Source organism: Mycotypha africana, assembly GCF_025528875.1.
Source record: "Mycotypha africana strain NRRL 2978 chromosome Unknown BDF20scaffold_9, whole genome shotgun sequence".
NCBI lineage: Eukaryota > Fungi > Mucoromycota > Mucoromycetes > Mucorales > Mycotyphaceae > Mycotypha > Mycotypha africana.
In genome coordinates this window covers 1,111,484-1,138,107 of record NW_026515733.1, presented here as the reverse complement: position 1 = coordinate 1,138,107, position 26,624 = coordinate 1,111,484, and the positions used below count along the sequence as shown (strand labels likewise).

The 26,624-nt window shown below is 38.1% G+C and overlaps 11 protein-coding genes across 11 annotated transcripts; 7 read left to right on the top strand and 4 right to left on the bottom strand.

Annotated features, from left to right (window-relative positions):
* Positions 1–444: 444 nt before the first annotated feature.
* BDF20DRAFT_915634 (uncharacterized protein) lies at positions 445–2,212 on the top strand (the record flags this gene model as incomplete). Its single annotated transcript, XM_053084344.1, has 4 exons — positions 445–493; positions 563–700; positions 787–876; positions 945–2,212. The coding sequence occupies 4 exons, from the start codon at positions 445–447 to the stop codon at positions 2,210–2,212; spliced, it is 1,545 nt and encodes a 514-aa protein (XP_052933649.1).
* Positions 2,213–2,688: 476 nt separating this feature from the next.
* On the top strand, positions 2,689–4,221 carry BDF20DRAFT_915633 (ricin B lectin domain-containing protein; the record flags this gene model as incomplete). Its single annotated transcript, XM_053084343.1, has 7 exons — positions 2,689–2,766; positions 2,823–2,875; positions 2,942–2,991; positions 3,070–3,087; positions 3,153–3,217; positions 3,287–3,349; positions 3,415–4,221. The coding sequence occupies 7 exons, from the start codon at positions 2,689–2,691 to the stop codon at positions 4,219–4,221; spliced, it is 1,134 nt and encodes a 377-aa protein (XP_052933648.1).
* Positions 4,222–4,350: 129 nt separating this feature from the next.
* BDF20DRAFT_825153 (UbiA prenyltransferase family) lies at positions 4,351–5,385 on the bottom strand (the record flags this gene model as incomplete). The annotated part of the gene is made up of 2 exons (XM_053077952.1): positions 4,351–5,165; positions 5,241–5,385. 2 exons carry the CDS (start codon positions 5,383–5,385, stop codon positions 4,351–4,353), a joined length of 960 nt encoding a protein of 319 aa, XP_052933647.1.
* A 925-nt stretch (positions 5,386–6,310) lies between these two features.
* Positions 6,311–7,352, bottom strand: BDF20DRAFT_825229 (S-adenosyl-L-methionine-dependent methyltransferase; the record flags this gene model as incomplete). The annotated part of the gene is made up of 3 exons (XM_053077957.1): positions 6,311–6,705; positions 6,780–6,834; positions 6,906–7,352. 3 exons carry the CDS (start codon positions 7,350–7,352, stop codon positions 6,311–6,313), a joined length of 897 nt encoding a protein of 298 aa, XP_052933646.1.
* A 743-nt stretch (positions 7,353–8,095) lies between these two features.
* BDF20DRAFT_915630 (uncharacterized protein) lies at positions 8,096–9,280 on the bottom strand (the record flags this gene model as incomplete). Its single annotated transcript, XM_053084342.1, has 4 exons — positions 8,096–8,603; positions 8,827–8,942; positions 9,005–9,072; positions 9,163–9,280. 4 exons carry the CDS (start codon positions 9,278–9,280, stop codon positions 8,096–8,098), a joined length of 810 nt encoding a protein of 269 aa, XP_052933645.1.
* Positions 9,281–11,226: 1,946 nt separating this feature from the next.
* On the top strand, positions 11,227–13,664 carry BDF20DRAFT_886945 (glycyl-tRNA synthetase). The gene is made up of 5 exons (XM_053082016.1): positions 11,227–11,306; positions 11,385–11,436; positions 11,533–12,118; positions 12,200–12,349; positions 12,461–13,664. Exons 1-5 carry the CDS (start codon positions 11,268–11,270, stop codon positions 13,557–13,559), a joined length of 1,926 nt encoding a protein of 641 aa, XP_052933644.1. The 5' UTR covers positions 11,227–11,267; the 3' UTR covers positions 13,560–13,664.
* Positions 13,665–14,400: 736 nt separating this feature from the next.
* Positions 14,401–14,925, top strand: BDF20DRAFT_1003079 (uncharacterized protein; the record flags this gene model as incomplete). Its single annotated transcript, XM_053074642.1, has 2 exons — positions 14,401–14,775; positions 14,848–14,925. The coding sequence occupies exons 1-2, from the start codon at positions 14,647–14,649 to the stop codon at positions 14,923–14,925; spliced, it is 207 nt and encodes a 68-aa protein (XP_052933643.1). The 5' UTR covers positions 14,401–14,646.
* Positions 14,926–15,228: 303 nt separating this feature from the next.
* BDF20DRAFT_703991 (uncharacterized protein) lies at positions 15,229–16,993 on the top strand. Its single transcript, XM_053076082.1, has 7 exons — positions 15,229–15,577; positions 15,646–15,693; positions 15,785–15,879; positions 15,975–16,075; positions 16,140–16,320; positions 16,392–16,533; positions 16,615–16,993. The coding sequence occupies exons 1-7, from the start codon at positions 15,377–15,379 to the stop codon at positions 16,810–16,812; spliced, it is 966 nt and encodes a 321-aa protein (XP_052933642.1). The 5' UTR covers positions 15,229–15,376; the 3' UTR covers positions 16,813–16,993.
* BDF20DRAFT_703632 (uncharacterized protein) lies at positions 16,927–18,628 on the bottom strand. The gene is made up of 9 exons (XM_053076081.1): positions 18,446–18,628; positions 18,279–18,340; positions 18,130–18,186; positions 17,987–18,050; positions 17,902–17,918; positions 17,772–17,832; positions 17,626–17,702; positions 17,409–17,558; positions 16,927–17,341 (listed from the first exon to the last, which is right to left on the bottom strand). The coding sequence occupies exons 1-9, from the start codon at positions 18,471–18,473 to the stop codon at positions 17,042–17,044; spliced, it is 816 nt and encodes a 271-aa protein (XP_052933641.1). The 5' UTR covers positions 18,474–18,628; the 3' UTR covers positions 16,927–17,041.
* Positions 18,629–18,817: 189 nt separating this feature from the next.
* BDF20DRAFT_915625 (uncharacterized protein) lies at positions 18,818–20,863 on the top strand (the record flags this gene model as incomplete). Its single annotated transcript, XM_053084341.1, has 6 exons — positions 18,818–18,846; positions 18,955–19,074; positions 19,200–19,278; positions 19,343–19,481; positions 19,562–20,552; positions 20,620–20,863. 6 exons carry the CDS (start codon positions 18,818–18,820, stop codon positions 20,861–20,863), a joined length of 1,602 nt encoding a protein of 533 aa, XP_052933640.1.
* A 1,861-nt stretch (positions 20,864–22,724) lies between these two features.
* On the top strand, positions 22,725–25,531 carry BDF20DRAFT_886918 (uncharacterized protein). Its single transcript, XM_053082015.1, has one exon. The coding sequence runs from the start codon at positions 22,933–22,935 to the stop codon at positions 25,225–25,227; it is 2,295 nt and encodes a 764-aa protein (XP_052933639.1). The 5' UTR covers positions 22,725–22,932; the 3' UTR covers positions 25,228–25,531.
* Positions 25,532–26,624: the final 1,093 nt, after the last annotated feature.

The following is a 26,624-nucleotide window of genomic DNA, read 5'->3' as shown; positions in this document are numbered from 1 at the left end:
GGTTGCGGTTTACGAGACGTTATTTATGGATCAAATAAATTGTCCAATTAGCGTTTCAATCTGGAAGTCAACGGGAAGACCTGCGGAGTTTTCTAGAGAACCAAAATCACCCGCAACAACCACTTAACACCATCCTCTAATCGCCAGCACGAAGCTGGTTTGATTTTTACAGGTAAGCGTCTCAATTTTTGTGTAGCTCGATCTTGAAACTATAACTTAATAATCTCAAAAATTTACTTTTTTTGTCTATTTATATTGCGGCTTCGTCTAAACCCAAAGCTAAAAAACTGTATTTGTAACATTTTACCCAGAATTCACTTCAAGTGACACGACTTTGTGTACAGTAGCTTCTGCATTTTTTATAGAAATTGCGGTGGAGTTCTTTTTTTTTTCTTCTGCAACTCCACATTTTCCCTAATTCTGATTGAAAAATCTTGTATTTGCATGAAAGTTATTTCGAATATCTATGTCTTTTTGTTAATCTGCGTAATATGTAAATCAGAAATTAGCTATTCCCATTTAAAGCCTTTCAGAAATCACTGATGCAATCAATTTGAAATAGCTGTCCTTGCTAAAGGTGGTGGAGGCGGTCGAGGAGGAGGAGGAGGAGGAGGAGGCGGCCGAGGGGCAGGAGGAGGAAGCGGAAGTGGTGGAAGCAGAGGTGGTTCATCTGGAGGAAGTACAGGAAGAACAGGAAGCAGTACTGGAGGAGGAGTAGCAGGCAAGTTTTTCTAATAATTTATACAAATAAGGGTTCTGTTAGTCGCTGATCAACGTAAATAATAGGCACTGGCAGCACTCCCCCTTCCGTCTCATCTAAAGGAGGTTCTGGTGGTTTTGGTGGTCCACCTCCTCCCTATTATGCCAACACTAGAAGTAAGGCTTCTCATCAGGAATTCCATCCACAGAATAGGCTTTCGCTAACAATAAACGTTCTGTTGTAGCATCATACAGAAATTATGCTCCCGTTTATTCTGGAGGTTATTCTCCAGTGAATCGCTATGGATACTACGGATTTTTCAATCCTGCACTCGTCTACTTTACTATTATGCCACCATTTCTATTTTTAGGGTATCATACAGCCTACCATAGATATAATCAGAACAATGGGTACTATTATGCTCCTCAGCTTACGGAATCCGGAAGTAATACGCAAAATGTATTCATAAATGGAACTGCCAACTCTGGAAAAGACGAAAATTATCATTACACCTTTCACATCAGCACGGATAATGAATATCCAATGGCTGACCATGCCTTTTTCTCTACGTCCGATCTGAATGCGATCAATGCTGACTTTGTCTATAGGCTGCAATTTACACATTTGATCGAATTTGAGGATGCAAATCAGAATGGTTTTTACGACTCAAATGAGCAGATTTTTTCTTTAACGTCGCTTCAGCGCTTGAATTGGCAGCCTTTCCAAGTGTCGAATATCACAGTTCCTGGAAACTCCACGCAAACCTATCTCCAAACAAGTACTTCAGCTACAGTAAACTACAACAATACAGCTTCTAATACAGATAGTAGTAATAAACAACCCTTCACTGTTCGAATAACATATAGAGCTAGTAACCTACAACTGAATAATACAGCACCCATTGTAATGCAACCAAATTCACTGCAGTACGATTTTGCTATTGAGGGTTATCCTACTGCCGTTGCTCTTTCCCGTCCTAATTATAAGTTAGCCGTCGGTCAAGTATTATCAGTACTGAACGATACACCCGTCAATTTTGACATAAATATGACAAACACCCCAATTGAAGTAGCTAATCAAATCAAGACCAACAATACGTATGGTATTTCGCTTGGAGATTACACACAGGGACGATTGGAGTATCAACCTACCGTTAACATTTCTAACGTGGCTGATGGCTTGACAATTCATTGGGCCACGCCAACTACCATCACGGCCGACTTTTTAGCTCAGCAATCCAATAACACGAATAATGGCATTTGGATCAACAATGTGTCGAGGAAGAATAATTTGCTTTTGATAAGCTTGCCAAGTTCTGGTTCGGTTACTTCTAATACTAACAATAACCAAAGTTGGAATATGACATATTCAGGCTTTGCATTTTTGGATACGGATGTTATGAACGCCCTAGCTAATAACGCTGGAACATCGATCTCAAAAAGCTCACAATCGAACATAGTTATTCACGTTCTTCTTTCTTTGATTGCCGCCGTTTATTTGATGTTAGCATAAGCATTACTCTCTTTTTAAGACTATTTAATTGTGCTTGATATTGATTGTTTAATGAATAAATATACAGATCACATATCAAGACGCTTAAATGGCACGCGATCATGTGGTACAATCATGATAGTACCCTGCAGACGGCAAAATGTTCGTTATACAGATGTCCATGGCTAAAAAAGTGTTGACAAGCAATTGAACTATTTACATACTAAAACAAAAAAAGTAGTGTGCTGAGCAGGAAACGGTTTTGTTCGGTTAAACTACAGAAATACAAGCAGATTTATCTCAAATGACTGTATGAACGTATCCTCAGAACCAAGTTTGTATGTTCCTGTACATAGATTAGCAGATTTATGCTCAGTCTGTGATTGAATTAAACAGTTTCTGCGCCAATTGCCCAACTTTTTAAAACTTTCGCATTATTTTTCTTCTGTTAAAGTCACTATTTCATTTGGACTATTGGATATTGTCAAAATAAGGATATGTTTCCACCGGGATTATTTTACATTTTATCTCGTAAACATGGCTTTGCACTCGATGTTTACGATGGACAAACAAAGGTGAGCTCTACAGCCTCTCACTTCATCTCAACTGTCAACTGACATCGACATTGTAGGAGGGCGCCAATATAATTGTTTGGCCGCAAAAATTCCAAGATAGTGATAACCAGTAAGCAATATAAAAGAGCCGAGAGTGATGCGACCTAAAACTAATCGAACTTTAATGAAACAATAGATTGTGGACCTTTGACAATGGACGCCTTATTAATAAGAAATCTGGTCTTGGTAAGATACCTCGGTTTATTCTTTGCCACTGCACCCTTTCTCCAAACGTATAAACTAATTTATTCTATTTGATCGTAGTCTTGGACATTTCCTCAAGTAGGAGCAAACAAATAATGAGATATACGTAAAAAAAAAACTACATACTTATTCCTCTGATGTAGGCGCATTCAAAAAAGATAAAACAATTGTTCAGAAAGAACGTAAAGCCAACAAACAATCTCAAGAAGTAAGTTCATACTAAACTTATGCCTCAAGATGGATAGAAATATTGAGAAGCAAAATATGCTGTTATTAGTGGATTTACGATCAAGGATTTATATGTTCCAAAGAATATCCCAGTCTTGTCCTTGACATTAGAGTAAGTTTTATTGCTGACTATCAAGAAAGTACGGTACAGGGTTCTGATGTCATTGATACGCATAGGGAGATAGTAACAAAGGCGGAGCACAGGTCTTACTGTACAAGCGTAAAGATACTGATAATTTGAACCAGCTTTGGCAGCTGGAATCCTATCAAAAGATTGAAGGGGCACTGAACATGGCAACAACCAGTGTGCCATTACATAAAAAGGAAGGGTTTGGTCAGCCTAGACCAGGTTATGGTGCTGAGCCTGGTGTTCCTCCTGAATTAAATAAAGTGCCTGAAAATAATAAGATCGCTGGTATTGGTAATACTAATGCAGCCACACCAACAACAAATAAAGTGGATGAATCGCGAACTGATCCTTCTTTGGCGCAATATGGATCTTTCTACGGAGGAACTAGTACTGCAAATCCTGCTCCTCAAGCTGGACCAACTGCTTCTACTGGCTATCCACCTCAGCATATGCCTTCAACCAATGATTATCCTCCTCCTCCTCAACCAGGACCAACTCCATCATCCCCCTATCCACAATCACCAAATTTACCGTCCAATTATCAACAGCCTCAGCATTCGAATAACCTGCCCGCCTTTCCCCAGCCATCTAGTTATCCTCCTGCTCCTTCCTCTCCTTCAGGCTATAATGCAGGCTATCCTGGCCCTGGTGGTCCATCTTTCCCAAATCCAGGATTCCCCCAAGGCCCTTCTGGAGCCTCAGGATTTCCAGAACCAGGTAATATGGGTGTTCCCAGCAGTGGCATGGGCATGCCTGCACCTGGTAACCAACATCAAGGTTATCCTCCACCACCTGTACCAGACAGGCCTTCCAATCAACATGCCCAATATGGATATCCCTCTTATCCTCAATAATAAGCTGAAATGTTGAATGCAGATTGCATGTATATCTTTTATGATCATATACTTTTGCTATATATATACAAATAAATAATGATACATTTGGTAAGATTTCTATTTTGAGCATTAAGAGATCCATCCTAATTAAGTCAAAGCATGTGTAGATGAAATAGCATAATCTGCCACAATCCCTGACCATAGAATCGCTCCAGCCCACGTGTTACTTTTGAATTTGGACCAACAACTAGCGGTATCATTGTAATTTACTGTTCGTAACTGCCAGGCTAAATGACTAGCAGTGCCCAACACACTAATCAAATAAAACGGTAAGCCCTGACCGTTCATGTAACCTGCCAGAGCAGTCATACCAACAAAAGCCGTGGAAAATCCAGTGAGCCATTGGGGTGTCCTCTCTCCAAAGCGCAAGGCAGTTGACTTGACACCTGCTCTTATATCATCCTTCTTGTCCTGATGAGCATAGATAGTATCATAGACAAGCGTCCAACAAACACCGCCTGCATACAATGGACCAGCCACTGAGTAATCTAGAGAGCCTGTTATTGCCGACCAACCCAATAGTGCACCCCAATTGAATGCTAAGCCTAACACTGTTTGTGGCCAGTAAGTGATACGTTTCATTAATGGATAGGTTACCACAAGAGACAGTGAGCAAGCTCCGAGAAGAATGCTATACGCGTTCAATTGAGTAAGCACAGCAAGTCCTGCTGACAGTTGTAACCCTAAGAAAGCGATCGCTTTTTTTGGTGTGATAGCGCCCGAAGTGATGGGTCGCAACTTTGTACGATCAACTTTATTGTCAATATCTCTGTCCCATAAATCGTTAATTGTACACCCTGCTCCTCGCATGATGATAGCACCAGTACCAAATAGTGCAATCATTGATGCCGTCTCGAGAATTGAAGTCCCTGAATTATATGCCGCCATTGAAATACCCCAGGCTAAAATGGCAGAAGTCATAATCATTAGCTAAATATCAACACTTACAATACTATTTACTTTAAATAACCACTTACCGCATGGCCAAAATAGTAGCCAAGTACCGATAGGTTTATCTACACGCGCTAGAAAAGCATACGGAGCAAGATTTGGAGGCAGCTTATCCAACCAATTATTATAAGTAATGGATTTATTTTTATCATCGTTGTTCTGGGGCTTCATTTGTGCTGTAGTAGCTTTTGTTGAAGTTGAAGTCCAATTCTGTTGGTGTTGTTTGTACGTGGAAACGATCGCCGATGGAATCAACTTTGGTGTTTGGTTGAAACGTAGCTTCGCAAGGGATATTGAGCTACGGGCGTTCGCATATCTTTGTACATTTGAAAATAAGCGTCTTTGGTAGGATAAACCAATCGGTTGTATCTGAACACTTAGTGTTCTCGATGTGACTATAGCTGATCGTAATGACAACATGTTGTCAGTGTAAGGAACAGTGGAACCTTTGTGGGGAAACGTTTTTTTTTTTTTTTTTTTTTTTTCTTTTGGTCGGTCAATGAGTAAACTATTCCTCCGCCTTAAAAAAAAACCCAGTCAGTCAGCGCAACTGATTTGCTCTGCCAGCCAGCAACAGGATATCTGTGATCTTCACCTGGAGCTTTTAGATAGGTTCAAGCACAAAAGGCATGGATAGGCTGTACTATGAAGATTTGTCGTAGCTATAAGTCTAAGGTCTAGATTACGGGATGTAGTCAACTCTGACTATTTGTTGAGTAACCCTTTTTTAAAGGGAATAGCACCCGAAGTATTTGTACTGAGGTAGTCCGTAAAATTGGAGTTCCACAAGACTGCAACATGCGAAAAGCACACTGATTCATCAACTGTTTGAAAGGTTGCGCAAAATTGCTGTTATCATTATCTCTAGAGGAGCAATCACAATGCAACAAAAGAGCGGGAAAAGAGCAAGCCCTATTTTTTTATTCCGTCATTAAAAAAAAAACCAAACTTATAAGCAAAATATTGGAAAAATGAATAGGGTATAACTACATGCGTTTAGCACGAAATATGAATTAAGAGCAATGATAAGTGTGCATGAATAAGGGGAGACTATATAAATGTATAATATAAATACAAGGAAGATAGACAAAAGACGTTAAATATAAGGTTTTTGAGCAAAAGAGCGATGCCAATTTACATAAGCTTTGGATGTGAACCATACATCAGGTAAATGCTGGACGTAAGAGTCGTACTTTGCGATACTCATCTGTTGTTCTTGCGTAAACCATCTTTGTAATGATTTGAGCAAATCTAGATGATGATTCGCTGCTGCTCTAGCAAATTCGGAGCATCGCAAGTAAGCTTGACAGTTCTCTCTGATGTTGTGCAAAGTGATTTGCTTTTTGGCTGCTGAGAGTTTTTGATAGCCCCATCCGAGAGGTAACGATTGAAATTCACTTTGGATTCTTCGAAAACCTGCTTCTGCCATAAAAGAAGATAGTCTTTTGGACACAAAAGGGTCTTGATCTCTTTCATAAAATGAATCCACCACTAAGGCAGAATTCAAGGAATTATTATAAGCTCATTGAGAAGGTCGCGATGAAGACAAGCAAGTTTTTACTTACGTTTGTCTGCAATGTAGTCGTGATAAATAGGATTGCTGCTATAAGTCTCAATTTCCTAAATGCAGAGACACGGTACATATAAGTACATGATGAATGTAACAATGGACATTACTTATCCTAACTTACAGGTTCAACTAACTCAATCCATCCGCCAGGCTTCAGAACTCTGAAAAATTCTTGTACTAAAGGCAACCAGCTGGATTCAAGCAAATCCCAATTGATATCGCGCTGGAAAATGTAATCAACACTAGCATCTTCAAAAGGTAATTGAATATGCGACTGATCAATATTGAATTGCTTAAAGTGGCAGTTTTTGGGTTTAATATTTTTAGGATAGGTTGCTTGTCTGTCAATTCCAATGAAGTGAGCATGTGGAAATTGAGTTGCCATTTCCATTGTCCATATACCAGAGCCGCAACCTACGTCGAGCACAACAACATTCTTGCCTGGTTTAAAAGGCCGCTTCGTTAGGTTGTTAACTGGAGCAGCAAAGTCAGAACCAAATGCAGTTCTAAGTATATAATGCTGAGTGACCATGCGATCAAGCTCTTGATCTGCCCCGTAAGGCAACATGTTTGAGAGCGTGTGTGGATGCGAGTTCCGAAAAATGGAGGATTCAGTTCTACCAAGACTGATACCAGAATCGGTCATCATTTTGGCGATTGATTTCAAAGACTTTTTGGTGCTGAGTACTTTCGGACTGCTAGTAAGAATATTTGCTTTGACAATGCTATTCTTATTTGCACAAAGAGTGCTTGGTGATTCTCTGCTTATTGCCGACGGTCTTTTTTGGCGAAGGTTCCTTCTGTTACTTTTGTAAATATACAGGATGTTTGTGAAGTTGTGAAATAATCTGACATTGTTGTCGTGGGGTGTTGAAATAACCAAGGCCATTTTCTGTTGCAACTTTGAGTAAGAAAATTATGAAGTAAACTAAACACTGAATTAATTCTTTTGAAAGCTTTATATATTATTTCTCATGGCGTACGAATTATGCAACATATCCAAAATAGTTCCATTACATTGTCAAAGTATCAATAACACATTTGTTACACAGCTTTAGCATGCTTGCCATGAAAAAAGGTTACTTTTTTATTCAGAATAAGTGGTTAAGCTTGTGTCTCGGTCAAAGCGCTTATTACCAATTTCAGAAATCCCTTGATTTTCATTGTTTGTAAATATGCTTGAATAAGCGTACCGATATGGAACGTAAGAAAAGTATCAGTAACCTTCACACTCATAAGCAGAAGACCTACCGTTTTACTGGTTACAGTATCCTCTTCTTGCTATTCTCCAATTGCTTCTCTTTGCTGATTTTAATCAAATGTCTGCTTAGCTGACTCTTCCGCTGAGCCTTCCGTTTGATCTCCTTGTCCCACTTGCTCATCTGCCGATTGTACTTTTTGCACAGACACCGCATGCTGTACTTGTGGTCGGTCTGCTTGTTCCTGTTCAGGATTTTGGGTTACCAACTCTTGTTGTTCCGTTGTCTGTGTCTCTGTTTCTAACTTTTGATTGTCTAGAAAGGCTGCATGTGTAGGACTTAAATTTGATTGAGATACGGAAACGGAAACTTCTCTTGGTGGAGAGTTAGAGCGACTGACATGCGTACGGGGAGAACGTGAGCGACTATTATTCCTGGTATGAGACGGAGATTGATTATATGCATGACGAGGTGATGGCGAACGACTATAAGGTGAGCGGCTATAGCTTCTTGGTGATCGCGAATAACTACGCCTGTGTCGCTCATAATAAGGCGACCTAGAACGAGAATAACTGCGATATCTACTGCGAGAACTGTATCTATCTCTACTTCTATATCTGCTATTCATGTAATTCAAAAATTAAATGAAAGTACAGCGTTAATATTCAACTCAATTAATTACCAACTTTATCTGCCCCTTTCTACATCAATATATGCCTATGGATCTCTGCTAATATTGTTTCCTAACTATAATCACTCTTCATTACTACAGTTCAGAAGGTTTATCCACAACATGATGAACAAGAAAAAAGAAAACAATATAAAACAGTTAGCCATGTTTACCTTCTGCAGTCACGAGCAAAATGACCTTCTTCTCCGCAATTGAAGCAACGAGTGTCATAACGTGAGCGGGGTGGGCCTTTGGTTTTTTCCACAACGATGGGAACACCGTCTATATCCTACAATTATAGTAAGAAAGTGAGATTCATGCCGGACTATGAAAATACTTGCAGAAACTTACAAGACCATCTGTCTCTTTAATAGCATAGTAGGCATCTTCAGGATCATCAAATTCTACAAACCCAAAAGCTACAAGTAGTAGAAATCGACTGAATAAATAAATTCATTATCGAAAACATTTGAAACATTATTCTCCATTGGCATTCCTTTAATATTTACCATAGCGAGCACCCTTTTTGACTTGGCAGCTTATAATCCTCCCATATTTATAGAAAATATCCTCTAAGTCTTCTTCATAAAAATCATGAGGCGGTAAACGTCCAACAAAAACAGACATGTTTATCTATTTAAAAAAATGTACTTTGCAGAAACAATTAAAAGGAAAAGGAAAGAAAAGCAAAGAATTTGGAAATAAGTTTAGTCAGTTACCAGGTTCAGATTCCGACTCATCTGCTACAGTTATTTAACTTCAGATTTGGACAGTTTATACATAATTTTCAGAAAATAAATAAACTAAATTTAAACAAATGCAATATAATAGAGATCGTTAAGAGTAAGTGTTGGATACTTTGGACAACGGTAGAAAGCACAAGCTCTTCGTTATTTCACCTACCAGCAGGGTTCTGCTAATTCCGAATTATTCATTGCTCAAAATTTATGAAAATAATAACTTATTTTTATAATATCTGTTTGCAACTTTATAATATTTCGCAATTGTTCCATTTTAATTGTAAGCACGTTTGAAATTCAAATGCAAATTGTTCAATAAATATTGCAAGTTATCTTATAACAATAGAGCAATGTAATACGAGCCGCGCGGATAAGAGTGTACCTGAATTGTGATAGCCCTTACTCGAGACTTGCTCTCCAAATGTAGTTTCGCAGAACTTTATTCAATCTGTTGAATTATTGATGAGTATTGTTTCCAAATACTCCAAAAAGTGTGGGGAAGAGTGACAATTGATATCAATACAAACTTGTCAACATCTGTAGAGGATAATGTAAATCCTACTACATAGGCTTCTCTATAACGTTTAAAGTGTTATTAACACAGCAAACCTTGTCAATTAGTCGGCTACATACCCTACTTTCATCGCTTCTTTGCCTCGTCTTCTTCTGTGAAAAATTCATGAGCATCAAGATTTCGACATTACTTCTATACTTACGCGAAGTTTTGTTGCCATATAATCTGGAGTGTATCTATGCATCTGCAATATACCAAATGATATAGCCAGCTTATGCTTCTAATATTCACAATAAGCTCCATTATCGATGCCATCTATATCGTTTATCATCAGAGTCATAGTGCCGCTCGTGAAAAAAGCAATCAATTATTCAGAGTTTATAGGTTACAATTGTGAAATCAAAACGTGAACCACAATAAATCGTGTAATGTTTGTAGAATGCTACTATAGTTCACTAACTTTTGAGAATTTCTGACAGAACAATGAAATAATAATTCATATGCTAGGCAAAAACTGTTCTCTTCATGTAAGAACACTTCCTTTCTACTCTATAAAATGCTGAATAGCAAGGCGGCGGTTTCATCAATCACAAACTCACAGATATTTTTTTTTGTCTTTTTCTTCGTCATGAATTGAATGTAATAATAGAGTTTAACCCTTCTTTTAAATTGTCTTGACATATGTCAACTAATTATTGATTTCAAATCTTTAGACTTGAGCGTATCTAATCAATTTACTTTCAGTTATTGATGGAAATGTTTGTCAAGAATACCAAAATCACAGAAGAATAATTCAGTGATTAATTTCTTTGACTGATGTTGATACTCGGGAGCGAAGAGAATTTAAACACAAAGTCAATGTTCATTATCAATTAGTCAAGATGAGCAAGATTGGAAGCTTCCCAAGTCAGCCTGCCTCCGTTGTTGCCACATCAATATGTAGCTGCATGAAATAGATGGTTACAATTGTGCTACCCTCTTCTTTTATCAGCGAGAAAACTTCCCGCGTTCCATACCTTTGCTTACAAATGTCTGCTGGCTGTCCGGTAAAATGATATTTGCGAAGAATAACATTTGGGCCTGTCAATCATCAATTTGCTCACGATGATCCTTTTCAAATACGTGTGAGCTTTTTTATAATAATCTTATTTGCTGACTGCTACAATCGCTATCAGTTTTTGTCACTGTAGTAATAGTTCAGCTCTGGGAAGAATAACAATGCAATTTTTTGCAGAGGGTAATCCGCTCAAATTGACTCATCGTAAATCAAAGCCACCGTGAGTCTACAGACAGAAAATTACTTCTACCATAAGAGGCAGTTTTCTGAATTTTCTTTTTTGTTTTCTTTTCCATCCCCACTATGTCTTCCGAAACCAAGTTCGATAGAGCTGCACTTGAGGTAACCCGTAATTTTTTGAACTGCTGTAAGATAGAAAGCATTCACTCACTGTCTGTATTTGCTTTTATTATTGTGTAGCAACTCGTTACTAAGCGTTTCTTTTACGCGCCTTCCTTCCAAATCTACGGTGGTAATGTATAGTTGTAGCAGTTGCTCTTCCATTCCATTGTTTTGTGAAGGAGATAGGCGTTAAGACAACATTAACTCTCATTTGTTTATACTGTAGGTGTTGCCGGTCTCTACGATTACGGACCATCTGGTTGCGCTCTTTTGAACAACATTATTTCTCTATGGCGCAACCATTTCGTCTTGGAGGAAGAAATGCTCGAAGTTGACACTTCCATTATGACCACTTACGACGTTTTGAAAACTTCCGGTCATGTTGATAAGTTTGCCGATTTTATGTGCAAGGATTTGAAGAATGGTGAAATTTTCAGAGCTGATCATGTTATCGAGGCTGTCCTTGAGGCTCGTCTTCAAGGTGATAAGGAAGCCAGAGCTGCCAAGGCTGGTAAGAGCGCCGATCAAGCCGCTGCCGAAGCCGCTGCTGAAGCCGAAGCCGCTGCCAAGACTGGCGACAAGAAGAAGAAGAAGAAGAAAGGAACTGTTGTTGCTGTTGAATTGCCCGACGATGTTCGTCAACAATACGAAGAATGTTTGGCTCAAATTGATAATTACAGCGGTGAAGAATTAGCTGCCATTATGAAGAAGTTCGAAATCCGTTCACCTGAATCTGGTAACGAGCTTTCCGAACCCAAGGAATTCAACTTGATGTTTGAATCATCCATTGGTCCCACTGGCCAGCTCAAAGGGTAAGTGAAGGGGACGGAATAACAGGAAAATGAACCAAAAGCAATGTTGATTCTATACTTAATTCACAATCTCTTATATAGTTTCTTACGTCCTGAAACTGCTCAAGGTCAATTCCTCAACTTTAAGAAGCTTCTCGAATTCAATAATGATAAGATGCCTTTCGCCTCTGCTCAAGTTGGCCGTTCTTTCCGTAACGAAATTTCTCCTCGTTCCGGTCTCTTGCGTGTTCGGTAAGTAATTTTGTCCTATGGATTGTGTAGGTGGAGGAGGCACTAATAATAGAGTAAAGGTCGAGTTGGTCAAGTTTACTCAATTATATTCACCATAACTTACCTTAATAGTGAGTTTACCATGGCAGAGATTGAACATTATGTTGACCCCGAAAACAAGAACCATCCCAAATTTGACGATGTTAAGGACGTTGTTTTGACTTTATTACCAAAGGATATTCAAATGGCTGGTAAGACAGACACCATTGAAATGTCCATCGGTGAGGCTGTCGAAAAGAAGATTGTCGATAACCAAACTTTGGGATACTTCCTTGCCCGTATTTATCAGTTCTTGATCAAGATCGGTATTAAACCAGACCGTCTTCACTTCCGTCAACATATGGATAACGAAATGGCTCACTATGCTTGTGATTGCTGGGATGCTGAAATTTTGACCAGTTACGGATGGATAGAATGTGTTGGTTGTGCTGATCGTTCTGCTTACGATTTATCTGTTCACTCTAAGCGTACTGGTGAAAAGTTGGTTGTTCGCGAACAATTACCTGAACCCCGTACTGTTGAACTTTGGCAAGTGGAAATTAATAAGAAGACCTTTGGGCCTAAGTTTAAGAAGGATGCTAAGACTGTCGAAGAAGCTATCAACTCTCTTTCCGAAGATCAATATGCTGCATTGGCCAAGCAATTAGAATCTGATGGCGTTGGTTCTGTTCAAGCCAATGGGCAAACTTTTGAAGTCAGTAAGGACGATGTCACTGTTAAGCGTGGCACCGTTACAGAACATGTTCGTGAATATATCCCCAATGTCATTGAACCCTCCTTTGGTATTGGTCGCATTCTTTACTCCCTTTTGGAACATGTGTGGTGGGTTCGTGACGATGATGAAGATCGTAACGTTCTCTCATTCCCTGCCGTCGTTGCTCCTTTCAAGTGCTGTCTATTACCTTTATCTGGTAATGAAGCTTTTGAACCTTTTGTTCGCAAGTACTCTCGTGCTCTTCGTCAAGCTGGTGTTTCCACTCGTACTGATGATAGTAAAGCTTCCATTGGTCGTAGATATGCTCGTAATGACGAATTAGGTATTCCTTATGCTATCACCATCGATTTTGATACAGTGAAGGATGGTACTGTCACTCTCCGTGAACGTGACTCTACTAAACAAATTCGTGATACATTTGAGAACATTTTGAAGATTCTCACCAAGGACGCTTAAACGTAAATGTGTCCTATAGTGACATTTTAATATATGTCTCTTTTTCTGTATAGAATAAATTATAATATTTCTTAATGCCATGTAAGACTACTTTTTCAATACAAAGCCCAGTCTCAGTATAAAATTCTTAGAACCTGAGCAGAAGCAATTGTTAAACATAATTTCCCTAGCAGTATTAATTGATAAGGGGACTAGACGGAATGTTTGCACATAACTATGAGACATTCTATTAAATCATTGAAGAGAGAAAGTGGTAATTATGTACGTGAATGGCTCTCATCGTACGAAAACACTACGGCAAAAAGCCAATAATACCATTCGATCATTTGAAAAACATATTCACCCTCCGTAAGTAGGGCCCATATAAACATTAGTATACATATAAACAGGCCTACCTTCCCAGTACCAATTTAATCCATACCTTTTTTGCATTACCTGCATTATTTGTATTGTACTATGTTTGGTAAATGCCCGATTCATGAGGAATGTACCTTTCCATTTATCTCTTACTTTAACATACAATGCACTACATCTCTACTGAAGACTTACAAGGTTCAAAAAGGATTCAATGATACATAGCTAAAGTTGCATAGTTGAAATGATAATGCTTAAATTATACAGTCCAGCATCATGACTCGCAAAATGGTTAGAATTGTAGCAGAGATTTCTTAATTTTTCTTAACCAAAATTTCAAGTATTTCTGACAGTATGTCAATCTTTTACTTTTTGAAGCAATGCATTTTTGACAAAACGGACAGTTCTAATTTTTAAGATCATTTGTTTAAATCTATTTCTTTAAACCGAAATGTCAAATTATGGTTTCATGTTACAGTGTTTTTTACTCGTGGTGGAGACGGGTCAAAATTATCACTACAGACGAAGTAAGATTGACGTTTAGAATTTCGCAGCAAATGTACGAGCCGCCACTACACTTTTCTAGATAGGGTCTACCTGTTAAAATCGAGCCAGTTTCGTTCTGGCGATTGGAGGATGCTGTTAAGCTGTTGATGCAGGTGACTTCCTTAGTTTTCTACAAAAGTCAGTAGGTCTTCCAGTTGACTTCCAAATCGACACGCTAATTGCCAACATGTTTTTTGCAGCGTTGACGTCCCGGTTCCAAATTATCGATCAGGTTTCGCAGACAAGGATACTTTGGCCTGGAACAGTCTTGAATGCTTCAACGGTATTGGAGCGGCAATTATTGCATGTTCGAGAGGTAAGATATTCATCAATGGTTTATCCCTAGTAAATCGCCAGCAGCCTCTCTTCGCTTCAATGCACACCAAAGACCACCATCGACACCACTTTTAAGGCCCTTCAAATGAATGGCGGATTCGTTGAACTTGCCGTCACCAAATACAATTAGAGGAACTTTTTTGCTAGCTATCACGCAACCTGAATCTCTCAGGCGCATCATTTTCTAGAAGAAAGATAATAGAGTGAGTATACATAAATTCAGTTGACAGTGGATCTCTACAAGACTTACAGAACGTGGCTATCTTCTTCTCCCTGCTTCTCTTTCTCGTTCGGTTTCTTTTCTTTTTTCTTATTTTACTAAGTTACAAAGGAATGTCTCCAATTAAAGTGTAAAGATCTTACAGGTATTCCAATTCGTATCCTGTTTTACCTAGAAACGTCTCCAAATAAAACTTAGATTGTGTTCACTCTCGTATGCAAGTAAAATTATGTTCTCAGAGTTTGTCTGACATTCAAACTTTACGACTGCTGCATGAAAAACCAACAGGAATGAAAAAAACATAATTTGTTTCTCAACGGCGAAGAGAAGCAGATACTCATTTTCCTTTGCTGATTACGAGATGTGTGGGCGTTTTTGTTGTTCGCTCAACCCAGAGGAACTGAAAAGCCGGCTGTATAAAGAAAATGTTTTGAAGCATAAAAATGTCTCCTGGATCGATGAAACAAAACATCGAGCAAGTTACAATGTCTGTCCTGCACGTTACATTGCAACTGTTTTTCAAAGCTCAGAAATAGATAATGAGCGAATTATGAAGTCCATGGTAATTTTTGCGCAATCAATACTTCACACTAATGGCATGGCTCTACATTTATTAAAATTCTCTACAAGCAATGGGGCTACATTCCCTCTTGGGCCAAAGCAGCCCCTCCCGCTAAAGTATGATTCGCTATTGTAGCAAAGCGGTCTAAAAATCGTGTGTCTTTTTCCTTCTCAAATGATTGATAAACAGTTTTAATACAAACATTAGCCTATCAATGCAAGGGTTGAGACTTTAACTGAGAACCCTAATAGTGTTTTTAACGCTTCAAAGAATTCTCGACGTTGTGTCATTGTTGCAGAAGGGTAACTAGCAACATCAATATCTAGTTTCTCTGTACGTACATGTATAGTACATTTCGCTTGTAAGACTCACACGAAACTATACTGTTTTACCACAGATTTTTTGAATGGAACAAGAAACGACAAGCATTTTACATTGAAAGAAAGGATAAAAAGTTGATGCTTTTCGCCGGCCTTTATAGTAACTCTCATTTCAATGGTAACCTATTACACGCCATTCTACTGAAGGGAAATAAAAACTCATGTTTTTGCTGTACGCATAGATGATGATTTGACTACTTGTACTATAATCACAACCCATGCATCCAGCTTCTTCTCTAAAATTCATGATCGAATGCCAGTTATTTTGGATGAAAGCGATATTGGTATATGGCTGGATAAAAACCAACCCTGGGATCAGCGTGTAACTGGTTTGTTAAAACCATTCGAAGGGTTACTTCATTGGTAAAGCCGGACCAAGGTCAATGATAATTAATCAAATCAATACTAAGTTACTGATAAATTTTACCTCAAAGCTTTCAAGTTACGGATAAAGTAGGTCCGATAAAAAACGACTACCCTGAATTGATTGTTCCTATCGATAAGCAAAAGAATTCGATATCACAATTCCTTAAACCAATGGATTTAAAGACGGAAATGCAGAAGGATCTTCCAGAGGTAAAGTCTTGGCTGAAAAGTTTTGGTTTAGAGCGAAGGATGGGCTAATTGTGATGTGTTTCATTATTTACTATGCGTCAGCCCGCAGTTAAGAAGGAAGCGGCAAGTGGAAGTAACAGTAACGACAGTTTTACAGACACAGCTTCACCACCAAAAGCAACGAAAAAGAGAAGGCATAGTAGTGATCAGGCCAATAAAAATAATAGTAAGAAGGCTGATGAAACTCATGCTACAAAGGCACCAAAAATTACTCAATTTTTTAGCAAAGGGAAGAAATGAAATGTTTATATGCTTAAACGCTAATGGTTACAGCCTACTGTGATACTTTTAAGAATGGCATAATATGCAACAACAAAATATCTACAAAAATTATGTTTACAAGTTTACATTCCTACTAACTAAATACAAATGAATAACCATACTTTATGAAAGTCATTATTAATAGTCTAGAAGTTTTGTAAGAGCCAGTTAGCATAAATTTTCTCTAACAAAAGTACGCTTGACATCGTTAATTACCTGCAGCCCAACCATTATCTTTTAAGAAATCTTCAATAGCGTCCCGTAATGATCTATCAGGAATAAGGTCCGTTTCTCGACAAGGATTTCTTGATATAGGATCGAAATAACCGTTTCGTTTGAAATGATCCAAGAGAGACTGACGTTCGTAAGTGATACCATCTGGTGTGAAAACTGGGTCATGCATAATATTGAAGGAAATTTTGTCCAAGTAAGCATCTGGAATTTCGCGTCGAAAAGCATTATCCTTTGACTGAACAAATACTGTTTGTATCTTTGATAATCTTTCATCCTAAGAGATTATTGAATGTTGTTGAGTACGCACAAACCCTTAATGTTCAGCGTAATCAAAAGCTTACAATATTGTAATTGATTGTCTCTATCTCTTCCTCATCGTTGGGATCCACTTTTTCTAATAATTCTTTCCTTTCCTTTTCAACTAGTCCTTTCACGTATCGTAGTAGTTCTGATTCTTTTTCTAAACGAACAGCTTCATCATCGTCCCATTTCTATTTGATGGAATAACTGTCAGACATAAAGTAATGATGCTAGGTACATCATAGAACCAGTTTTTACTTTTTTTCTGGCCACTAACAAAGCCTGAAGGATATCGTTGACGTAGCTAACTTTCTTTTGTATAGCTAACTCGTAGCCTAGCATTTGGAAAAAATTAAATTCAACTCCACGCTTAAATTGAAGGAGGAAGGTATGATTGATTGTACCTGTTTTCAATTTATTTAATGCTTCTGTGTGCTGTTTCTTTTCTGTCAATGCTTGGCCGAGCTATTTTATATTTCCACATGAGAACAGACATGTCATTTTACTGCATACCTTTCAGAAGATCTTTTTTACCAAGTAATATGCTTTCACTGTTTAACGGTAGTTTCATCGTTACTATATTGACATTGTATAACTCACAATTGCTCTCTACTCTTACCCATGGTGGGGTCAATATCGATCGCTTTTCTGCAATCAGATATGACTGGATCATATTTTTCTAGCTAACCGTATAATATAGATAAGTGACTTATAGCGACCCAATGCAACAAACTGTCCATCGACAATTGTCTTTTTCTATACTTTAGAATAACATAAGGCACGATTTGTGTAATAAACGCATACACTTGCGTTTTTTATCTGTAGAGTAAGAAAATAAGCATTTCAATAAATACTAGTTCATCCAGCTTTCTCAATGTTTCTTAAAAGAAGAAATAAGACTGGGACTTTACAATGGCAGAGGTATATTCTTTTATAGCATCTTCAAAGCGTTTTTCAGCGAAAAGTCTATTTCCTAAATAGTCAGGCAAAAAAAGAAAAAAGTTCATAATAGTTTTTTAATCGACACAAGCAAACAAACAACATTGGAAGAACTCAAAAGAGTTATCTCAGGAGTTACCGAGAATCTTATGTTGTTCTGCATCCATCGTCAAAAAAGCGATCGCTGACAAATTGAAGCGTTAAGCAAAAGAAGAAACTCACGCTGTCACAGCAGTCGCAAACAAGGCAAAAGTTGATTGAAAGTGGGCAACCGACAAAATTTAACTGGAAGATTTGAAAAGATCGACGCACATTCATTCACAAAAGAAGAAACTCCTAAAATGCTCAGATAACTCGTGGAGGCGAGGAGATTTTTACTTTGGTTTTTAGGGATTTTCTTTTTTTTCTTTTTTAAGCTGTGCTTCTTCTTTCTTCTATTTTTTAGCAAGAAGAAAACTGTCTCTATTCTTTCTGTTTCTTCCATCTTTATTCTGCCCTTCCTTTATTACAAATGGCTGGGAAAGGTGTTGTTCGTAGTATGTAAGTCGTAGTTCCATGTTACACAGCTGCTGCAGACTTTAAGAAACTGGGACATAGAATGACGGTTATGGAATGCTGACACTCCCTCACACCTTTTGTTGTGTACAGCAAGAACCTCGCAAAAGGTTTTAGTGATGTCCAAATTAAAGTTAGAGAAGCAACCTCTAATGATCCTTGGGGCCCTAGTGGAACGCTCATGAACGAGATTGCACAATTAACATATAACGAGTAAAGTAGTACTTTTTTGAGTTCTTGCGCCGCAAAAAAAAAAAAAAAAAAAAAAAAAAAAAAAAAAAAAAAAACAAAAAACAAACAAAATGATATAGTACTCAACCCACAAACTGTTAATATAGGTCTGATTTCATTGAGATAATGGATATGATTGATAAACGTTTAAACGATAAGGGTAAAAACTGGCGTCATGTATTCAAGGTAACTCTTTAACATGTTTATTTTAAGAGTAATAAAAGCAAATTAAATAGGCATTTTACAATAGGCCCTTCTTTTGTTGGATTATTGTCTGCATGTTGGATCAGAAAATGTGGTTTTATATGCAAAAGAGAATGTCTATGTTGTAAAGACATTAAAAGAGTTCCAACATATCGATGACACTGGTAAAGATGTTGGGGCAAATGGTAGGTCCGCGGAAAACGAAAAGGGCAGTAAAATGATCTTGAGTGCTGATCGCTGAACATTACATCATTATTCATTTTAGTTCGTCAAAAGGCGAAAGATATTACAAACTTATTAATGGATGATGCAAGGTTAAAAGAAGAAAGACGTTCGAGGCAAGGGATGAGAGATAGAATGGCCAGTGTAGGAGAATATTTAAACGACAGTATGCGATTGTCTTCGTCTTCTAATGGCGGTAATAATGTTTATGACGAGGAAAGAGATTTGAAACGTGCATTAGCAGAGAGTAAAAGGCTGGCTCAAGAAGAGGAGAGAAACAGACGCCAAACCGATGATGATTTGAAAAAGGCTTTAGAACTGAGTCAACAAGAAATTTTAGAGAAAGAAAGAAAAGAGAGGGAAAGACTTGAAAGAGAAAATATGCAGCAGTTGTTTGGCAATAGCAACAACAACAGTAGCATATTTGTTAGTAACAATAATCCCTATCAACAACAGCAACAACAGCAACAACCGCAGCAACCTTTGCAGTTGGAATGGGCCCAACCACAACAGCCAGCCAATCAAGGCTTCCTAAACAATCCATATTCTTCTTCTTCTTCTTCCACCAACCAGTTCAATACTATGGGTTTGCAAGCCCAAATGACTGGCTTCATACCTCAACAACAACAGCCACAGTTAACGGGATTTGTCCCTCAACAACCGATGATGACAGGCACAAATCCATTCTCACAATTTTCGCAACCGCAACCACAACAACAACTACCAGCACAACAGCAATATGATTATAGTCAACTCAACTTTGGTGGCGGTATGATGAATCGACCACCACAACCGCAGCCTACTCAGTCTACCCCTTTATTTAATTCTAATACGCCCAATTTTGGTATAAATTCTTCGTCAGGAAGCATGTCCGCCACCGCGTCGCCTCTCTTCTCAAATTCTACTAGCGCTGCTCCCCAACAGCAACAGCCAAAGCCTCAAGATACGAAATACGCCAAATTAAATGCATTGCTAGCAAACAATGAAGATGGCCTAGATACATTTGGGAATCAAGGCAATCTACGTATACCATAGTAAATATTCAAATTTATTTTTTCATCCATCTGTACGTTCATTATTCACACGCACTTTAAAAAATAGTGGTTCTGGATTTGCTAGTACTTTGAAACCTACACCTACGGGTAGTAACAATCCTTTTGGTACTATTACAAATAATGCTTCTACTACAACAAATAGTGCCAGTCAGAAGAGTTTACTGGATTTAATGCAAGAGCAAAAGTTACAACAACAGCAACAACAACAACAACAACAACAACCCTTTGGCAACAGCAGTGCTTTCAATACCTCATCATCTTCTACTCCTAATAATAACTTCTTCTTTTAAGGAGATTATATATATATATATATATATATATATGTATACGAATTTTATACAATCTACTCAACTATTACGTTTACTATAATATTACGTTACGACTTATATAAGAGATGTAGAATAGGTGCTTATCCTTCCTTAGTCGGGCTACTGGAGGTTTCATTAATTATAAAACTTCAGTTTCTGGATAGCTTGCATTTGATCATGAGAATATATTACTATATGAGAAAAAGTTGTTGACAGTGAGTGCTGAGTTCAATACGTTCATTCGTACCTATCAGCATGGTAATTGTTGTTGAATTGGTGAAATGCAGCGCCAACGGTTTATTTTCTATTATATCCTTCATCATATTAGTTCGGAACAACCTGCCATCCAAGCTGATTGATTTAATATGTGTATTGAAGGTAAACTGTCTGCCTAATAGGGCAAACACTCAGTTTCGAAGGCGAATTACATTACAAATAGAGAAATGGTATGTGTGAAAGCAAAAGACTCAGATATTGTCGCATACCAGTGTACAAAAAGCAGACATGTTACGGCTCAAGGCTGATCGGCACATGCAGCAGTTATGCATTGACAACGAGAAACTTTAGAGCGGACTGCAGAGATTCATTTAAAAACAATGGACAGCCTTAAGGAGAAAAAAAAAAACCTCTCAATATTATAATGAATTTTTCTTAAAGGAATTTGATCCTCCATTAACCTTTCTTTCGCGGTTTAAACGCAAAATACACCGTGTGGTTATCAATTGTAGTCATAAATAGGATAGTGGTTTGCATTGTTATCCCGGGCGATAAAGCTGTCATGATGGCGGTAGATAGCCCACTTCAAGCGGTCGAATTGATCGCAAATTACGCGTTGGACGTTAGTTAGGCAGACACTGAATCGCACGAAAAGACGAGAAGGAAACAAGCACCTCGTCGAATAAGTCACCTAATATAGATGACTATCATGACTTTTTATATAGCGCAGATCTTACAAAAGACTATATTAGTGAGTGAAAAATTGCTTTTGCCTGCCCAAAAATATCATCGACAACAGCAAAGTATACTAAAAAGAGTCATTCTCATATAAAGATTGCTTCCAGTTACGACAAAGAAACTAAAAAGTTAGAAAATGTAGAATGGGTGCGGATTACAGCAGAAGGTGTCCAACCTCGTTACCAATGAGTCAGAAGTCAACAAACATGCATTCTTTAAATATGTGGTTTTTTTCGGTTGTAATGCAATAACATGTTATTGAATGGTGCACACTATTATACTTTTCTACAGCTCTTACTTTACACACCTTCTCTTCCTAAATTGCTAATTAAACTATGACTTCATCATTTGTACACAATTTCCCAAGTTCTACATCAAAAAGTCTCGTTGGTCCACTCAGCGTAATCATTTACATAAAGTATAGATGACGTTCGTGGTTTGATGAAGCTTAAAATTGATAAGCTTATGATGCATGCACCTCTTCCCGGTCTACCGCGCTTTGCAAGGTACAATAAACGGTAAGAGCATGATATTACACAGCTCCAGCGGGCTCAGCAAAAAGAGAATCCCTCAACACAAACTGTTCTTTTTTGAGTCAGCGGTCAAAGATAATCATGCCCCTTTTTTCTTTTGCTGCTCGTCATTGATTGGAAGATTCAGCAGGGTTCACTGAGTTACTTTTTTTGCACCCAGTGTTAGCAGCGGGTACTTAAACTGCTGAGGAAAAAATGTTCCAGGACAGACGGGGCACAACAGTTCAAAACCTGCAAATCACTCCAAAAAAAGAAAAGAAAAGGCGGGGAAAATAATTCAAACGTTCGTCCGTCATAGTTTCGTTTACAAAAAAGAAAAAATCTCATTCTTTTTTTTTTTGGCATTTCCTCTTTTCTTTTTTTCTTATATCATCATTGCTTCACCCAGTCAACTTCTATTTCCTTAGCCTTTATTATATAACCAACTTGAACCTATACAGCCATCAATTTACAAGATTGGTTTTGACATCATTATCGCAGTAATAGAAGCAGAAGCAACCATCATTTTACCCCCAACAGCTTGCAAAAAAATTCAAAAAAATCCTTTTAAAAAAAAAAAGACAAATGGGAATAGTAACCTTTCCAAGTCATCAACCCAAGTGGGAAGCAACCACGGTGAAGAACCGGCCTTCCAGCAGATCATTCTCGACACTTTCAACAGCATCTTCAAGGTTTGTAAGAGAAGGAATGATGAACTCTATTGAGGAACCAATGAAATCAGTGAAAGATGAACATACAGAAGACGAAGAAGAGGAAAGCCATTCATACCAACCCAAAAGATTTAGTATATTTGGCAAAAAGGCCAAGATTGATGAGATCAATAAGCGAGCTTCATTGATTGAACAGCAAGCAGAGCTAGCCGTTAAAAATGTCAACAACGTAGAAAACAATGACTGTCATCTAGCAACAGTGCCTAAGAAGAAATTTGAATTACATCTATCAACTTTATCTACTGCTAATAATAGATTTCGTACTGATATTGGGAAAGAACATCAACAACACCAAGAAACATCAAGCCTGAGGCGGGAGGGCAGAACAAAGAAACGAGTCAAATTCAACCCTATATTTCTGGAAAAGGTCTGTTTGTTCCATGAAAGTCAGTCGCCTTGTGAGTTAAAAGAAGCCCATGACAATAAACGATTGAAGCAACCTTCTTTCCGACTTTTATGCCCTCGTTGGCCCTCTTTTACAGCCAGTGCTCAATTACGAAAGAATGCCATTTTGGACAAGAAGCTCTTTCACGTTACAGCAGATAACACAGCTATCACGGGAAAATTGATGGTACGTAATCTAGCACTTGATAAATCTGTCATGATACGGTATACACTAGATCATTGGCATACATCGAATCACGAAGTGGATGCACAATTCTTTGGTCCTTATCCTAAAAATGTGGAGTATGACATCTATGAAGTCTCTATAAATTTGTTCCCTTTCGGTTATCATCCACACCATGACAGCAATAGTAAGGACGATACTGAGATTGTGGAAGATCAAATGTTTATCAAAGACCGTGGTGAAGTACGGGGTAAAGTTGAATTTTCTGTCAGATTAACAGCTGGTAATACAGATTTTTGGGATGATAATGATGGCCAATATTATCAAATCAAGGTCATTTGTGATCCATTAAATGATCCTTGGAAGAATTATTACAAGAATAATGACGGTGACACAGCGGCAACATCGATAACATCAGTTGAACAAAAAAAGGCAAACGAGAAGATGGTTGAATCAGAAGAACAACAACAACAACAACAACAGCAACAGCAGCAGCAGCAGCATCAGCAGGATGTAACACTGGATGCTCATGAAAATGCAGTTATTGCAAGAGTTGACGACGAAGAAGAAATAGAAACGGACAATGAGAGTATTGAAGATGAAGTAGAAGCAGAATTGATCGAGGAAGGTCAACAAAAGAAGCATAGTCAATTTAAAAATGCTTTGAAAGAATATAAACGTGCCAGACCTCTGCATTTGAGAAAGCCTCAGCCTTGGTTAGGTACAAGATATGATTTTGCACATTCTTTATCAGAAGCCAAAAAGAGGAGACCTTCTGTTACAAATGCCAGCAGCGATCACAAATCTCAGTTTGATATATCACCTGAAGTTACAAATCCACCTTTATTCAACCAAGTTTACTTTTCTCTCTCTCATACCAAAACCAGTGAAGAAGATAAAAATGATCAAACACTCGCTTCACCGCCCTCATCGCCTACAGTGGAAGCCGCTAATACAACAGGCGGAAGAAGACGTTTTACACGTACATTCACCACCCTTAAAAAGGTAGCAACGAACGACAATAGTAACGATACCAAAAAGTCTATATCCAGCAGCAGCAACGGCAGGTCAATCAATGATGCTGTAGAGTATCACTCACCGCCCCTCACATATATTGAAAGCAGTACATCTTTATCAGATGTTGACAATGATAACGAAGACAATGAATTACCATCTTCATCCCCACCCCTATTTTCTAGAGGTGTTTACTATCTTGCTAACAGCAATGGTACAGGCGATAATGCACCTTCACCATCATCTGCACATAGTACTACGACGCTACCACTCAGCCCCAAGCCTTCACCTAAACTACGCAATTTAGATTTACAAGTGCTCCCGTCAAGTCCTGCTACCGATGACGAAGAACACTCGCTGGGACGACAGAAAAGCGGCTTATTGGACCCCAATTCTACTCATTATTTGAACTTGCTGGACAAATATTGCTTTTATACATCTGAAAGTAGTAGTGGGAATAGTAGTAGTAGTAGCAGCAGCAGCAGCGTAGATGACTGTAAAAGCGGTGCTAATCAAAGCAGCGCTTTACAGATATTGGTGGATGGCGAACAGCAGGATCTGTCATAATTTAGACATCGCTTTATCCCCTTATACCCCCTTATAACCGTAGTATACTTTTCTTATTCCACTCTTTTTCTTATTAATTTTCCTTTTTGCGCAAGTAAACTTCTTTTGATTAATGGTTTCAAGTTATCTCAATTTTAGCTCCTCAAAATAATCGTATTTTTATCGGCGCTTTACATTACATAAACACAACAGTTGTATCCCCCATGATATTAGGGTGAAACAGCTGTTTGAACGGAAGTCTCCTCCCGTTGCGTCTTGGGTTTGTGCATGATTTCACCGTACTGCATAAAAAGCAAACAATGAGACTGAAATCATAACTCTCAATTGGAGTCTTTCAGTAATGGGCAATTTTATTATCTTTTTTTTTTTTCCTTTTTGATTGTACACTTCCGTAAAGACCACCGGTTATAATAATCATGGGAAAGGTGGAAACTTTCTATGCGGACACATGCTTACACGCCATTAAACGTGTCATCTCAGGTGCATGCTCCTGCAAAGGTGCACCATTCTCGGTTTATTTTTGGTTTTCGTTAGGGCCACGAACGGCGGTTTTTTCCGTGTTAACGAAAGAAATTGAAGCATGATGGTAGGGTATTGCAGATCTTTTTTTTTTTTTTTTCTTTCTTTTTTTCTGCTGGCTTTCTATTACAAATGTCCGTAATTATTGTATGAAAAATATGCATTGTTGTTCCTGCAAAAAGATAGAAACAATAAGGCTACCATCACTTCTATGGTTTATTTCACTGTTGAATCGCTTTGAGTGTCCTTCCTTCTTCTAATAAATTAACAACCATTACATTTTAAGCCTGCATTAACATCCTCGAGGTCGATCCTTTTGACTGTTTTGTACAACATTGACTGTAACCTAGTGTGAGAGCTCAACTGGTTCTTATGGTCGGTGTTTCGTCTAGACACATTAATTGATATGGCACAGGTTGGCTACTGCCTTATTATTGGTAACAATGTGGTGTCAATTATTTTATTAAACTTAAGCATTGACGAATAATTGAGAACGTAGCACTATAGTCTCGATGCCAGCACAAGCCGAGATACCTTTTGCTAAGATCTCGCAAAAATTAAAGTTGAAGACAATGCTTTAGGTACTGTCTGAAAATTACAGTAATATCCTCGACAGAAAATAACGTGAGCACCTTTTGATGCTGTTCATAACTGGGTTTCTTCTTTTACTGACCATATCTTCAATAAGTATTTTTTTTTAAATACTACGGTATCAGTTATGTAAGATGTTGCTAGAAGACTTTAAGTTCCAGCATGATTAGTTCATAATACATCAACGTCAACAGACATTTCTTTGGCATAATCGTACTTAGCGGGTTTTCTTACAACAGCGTCGACACTTAAGACCTTTCAAGCAACAGTAAAATTGCAATACATTA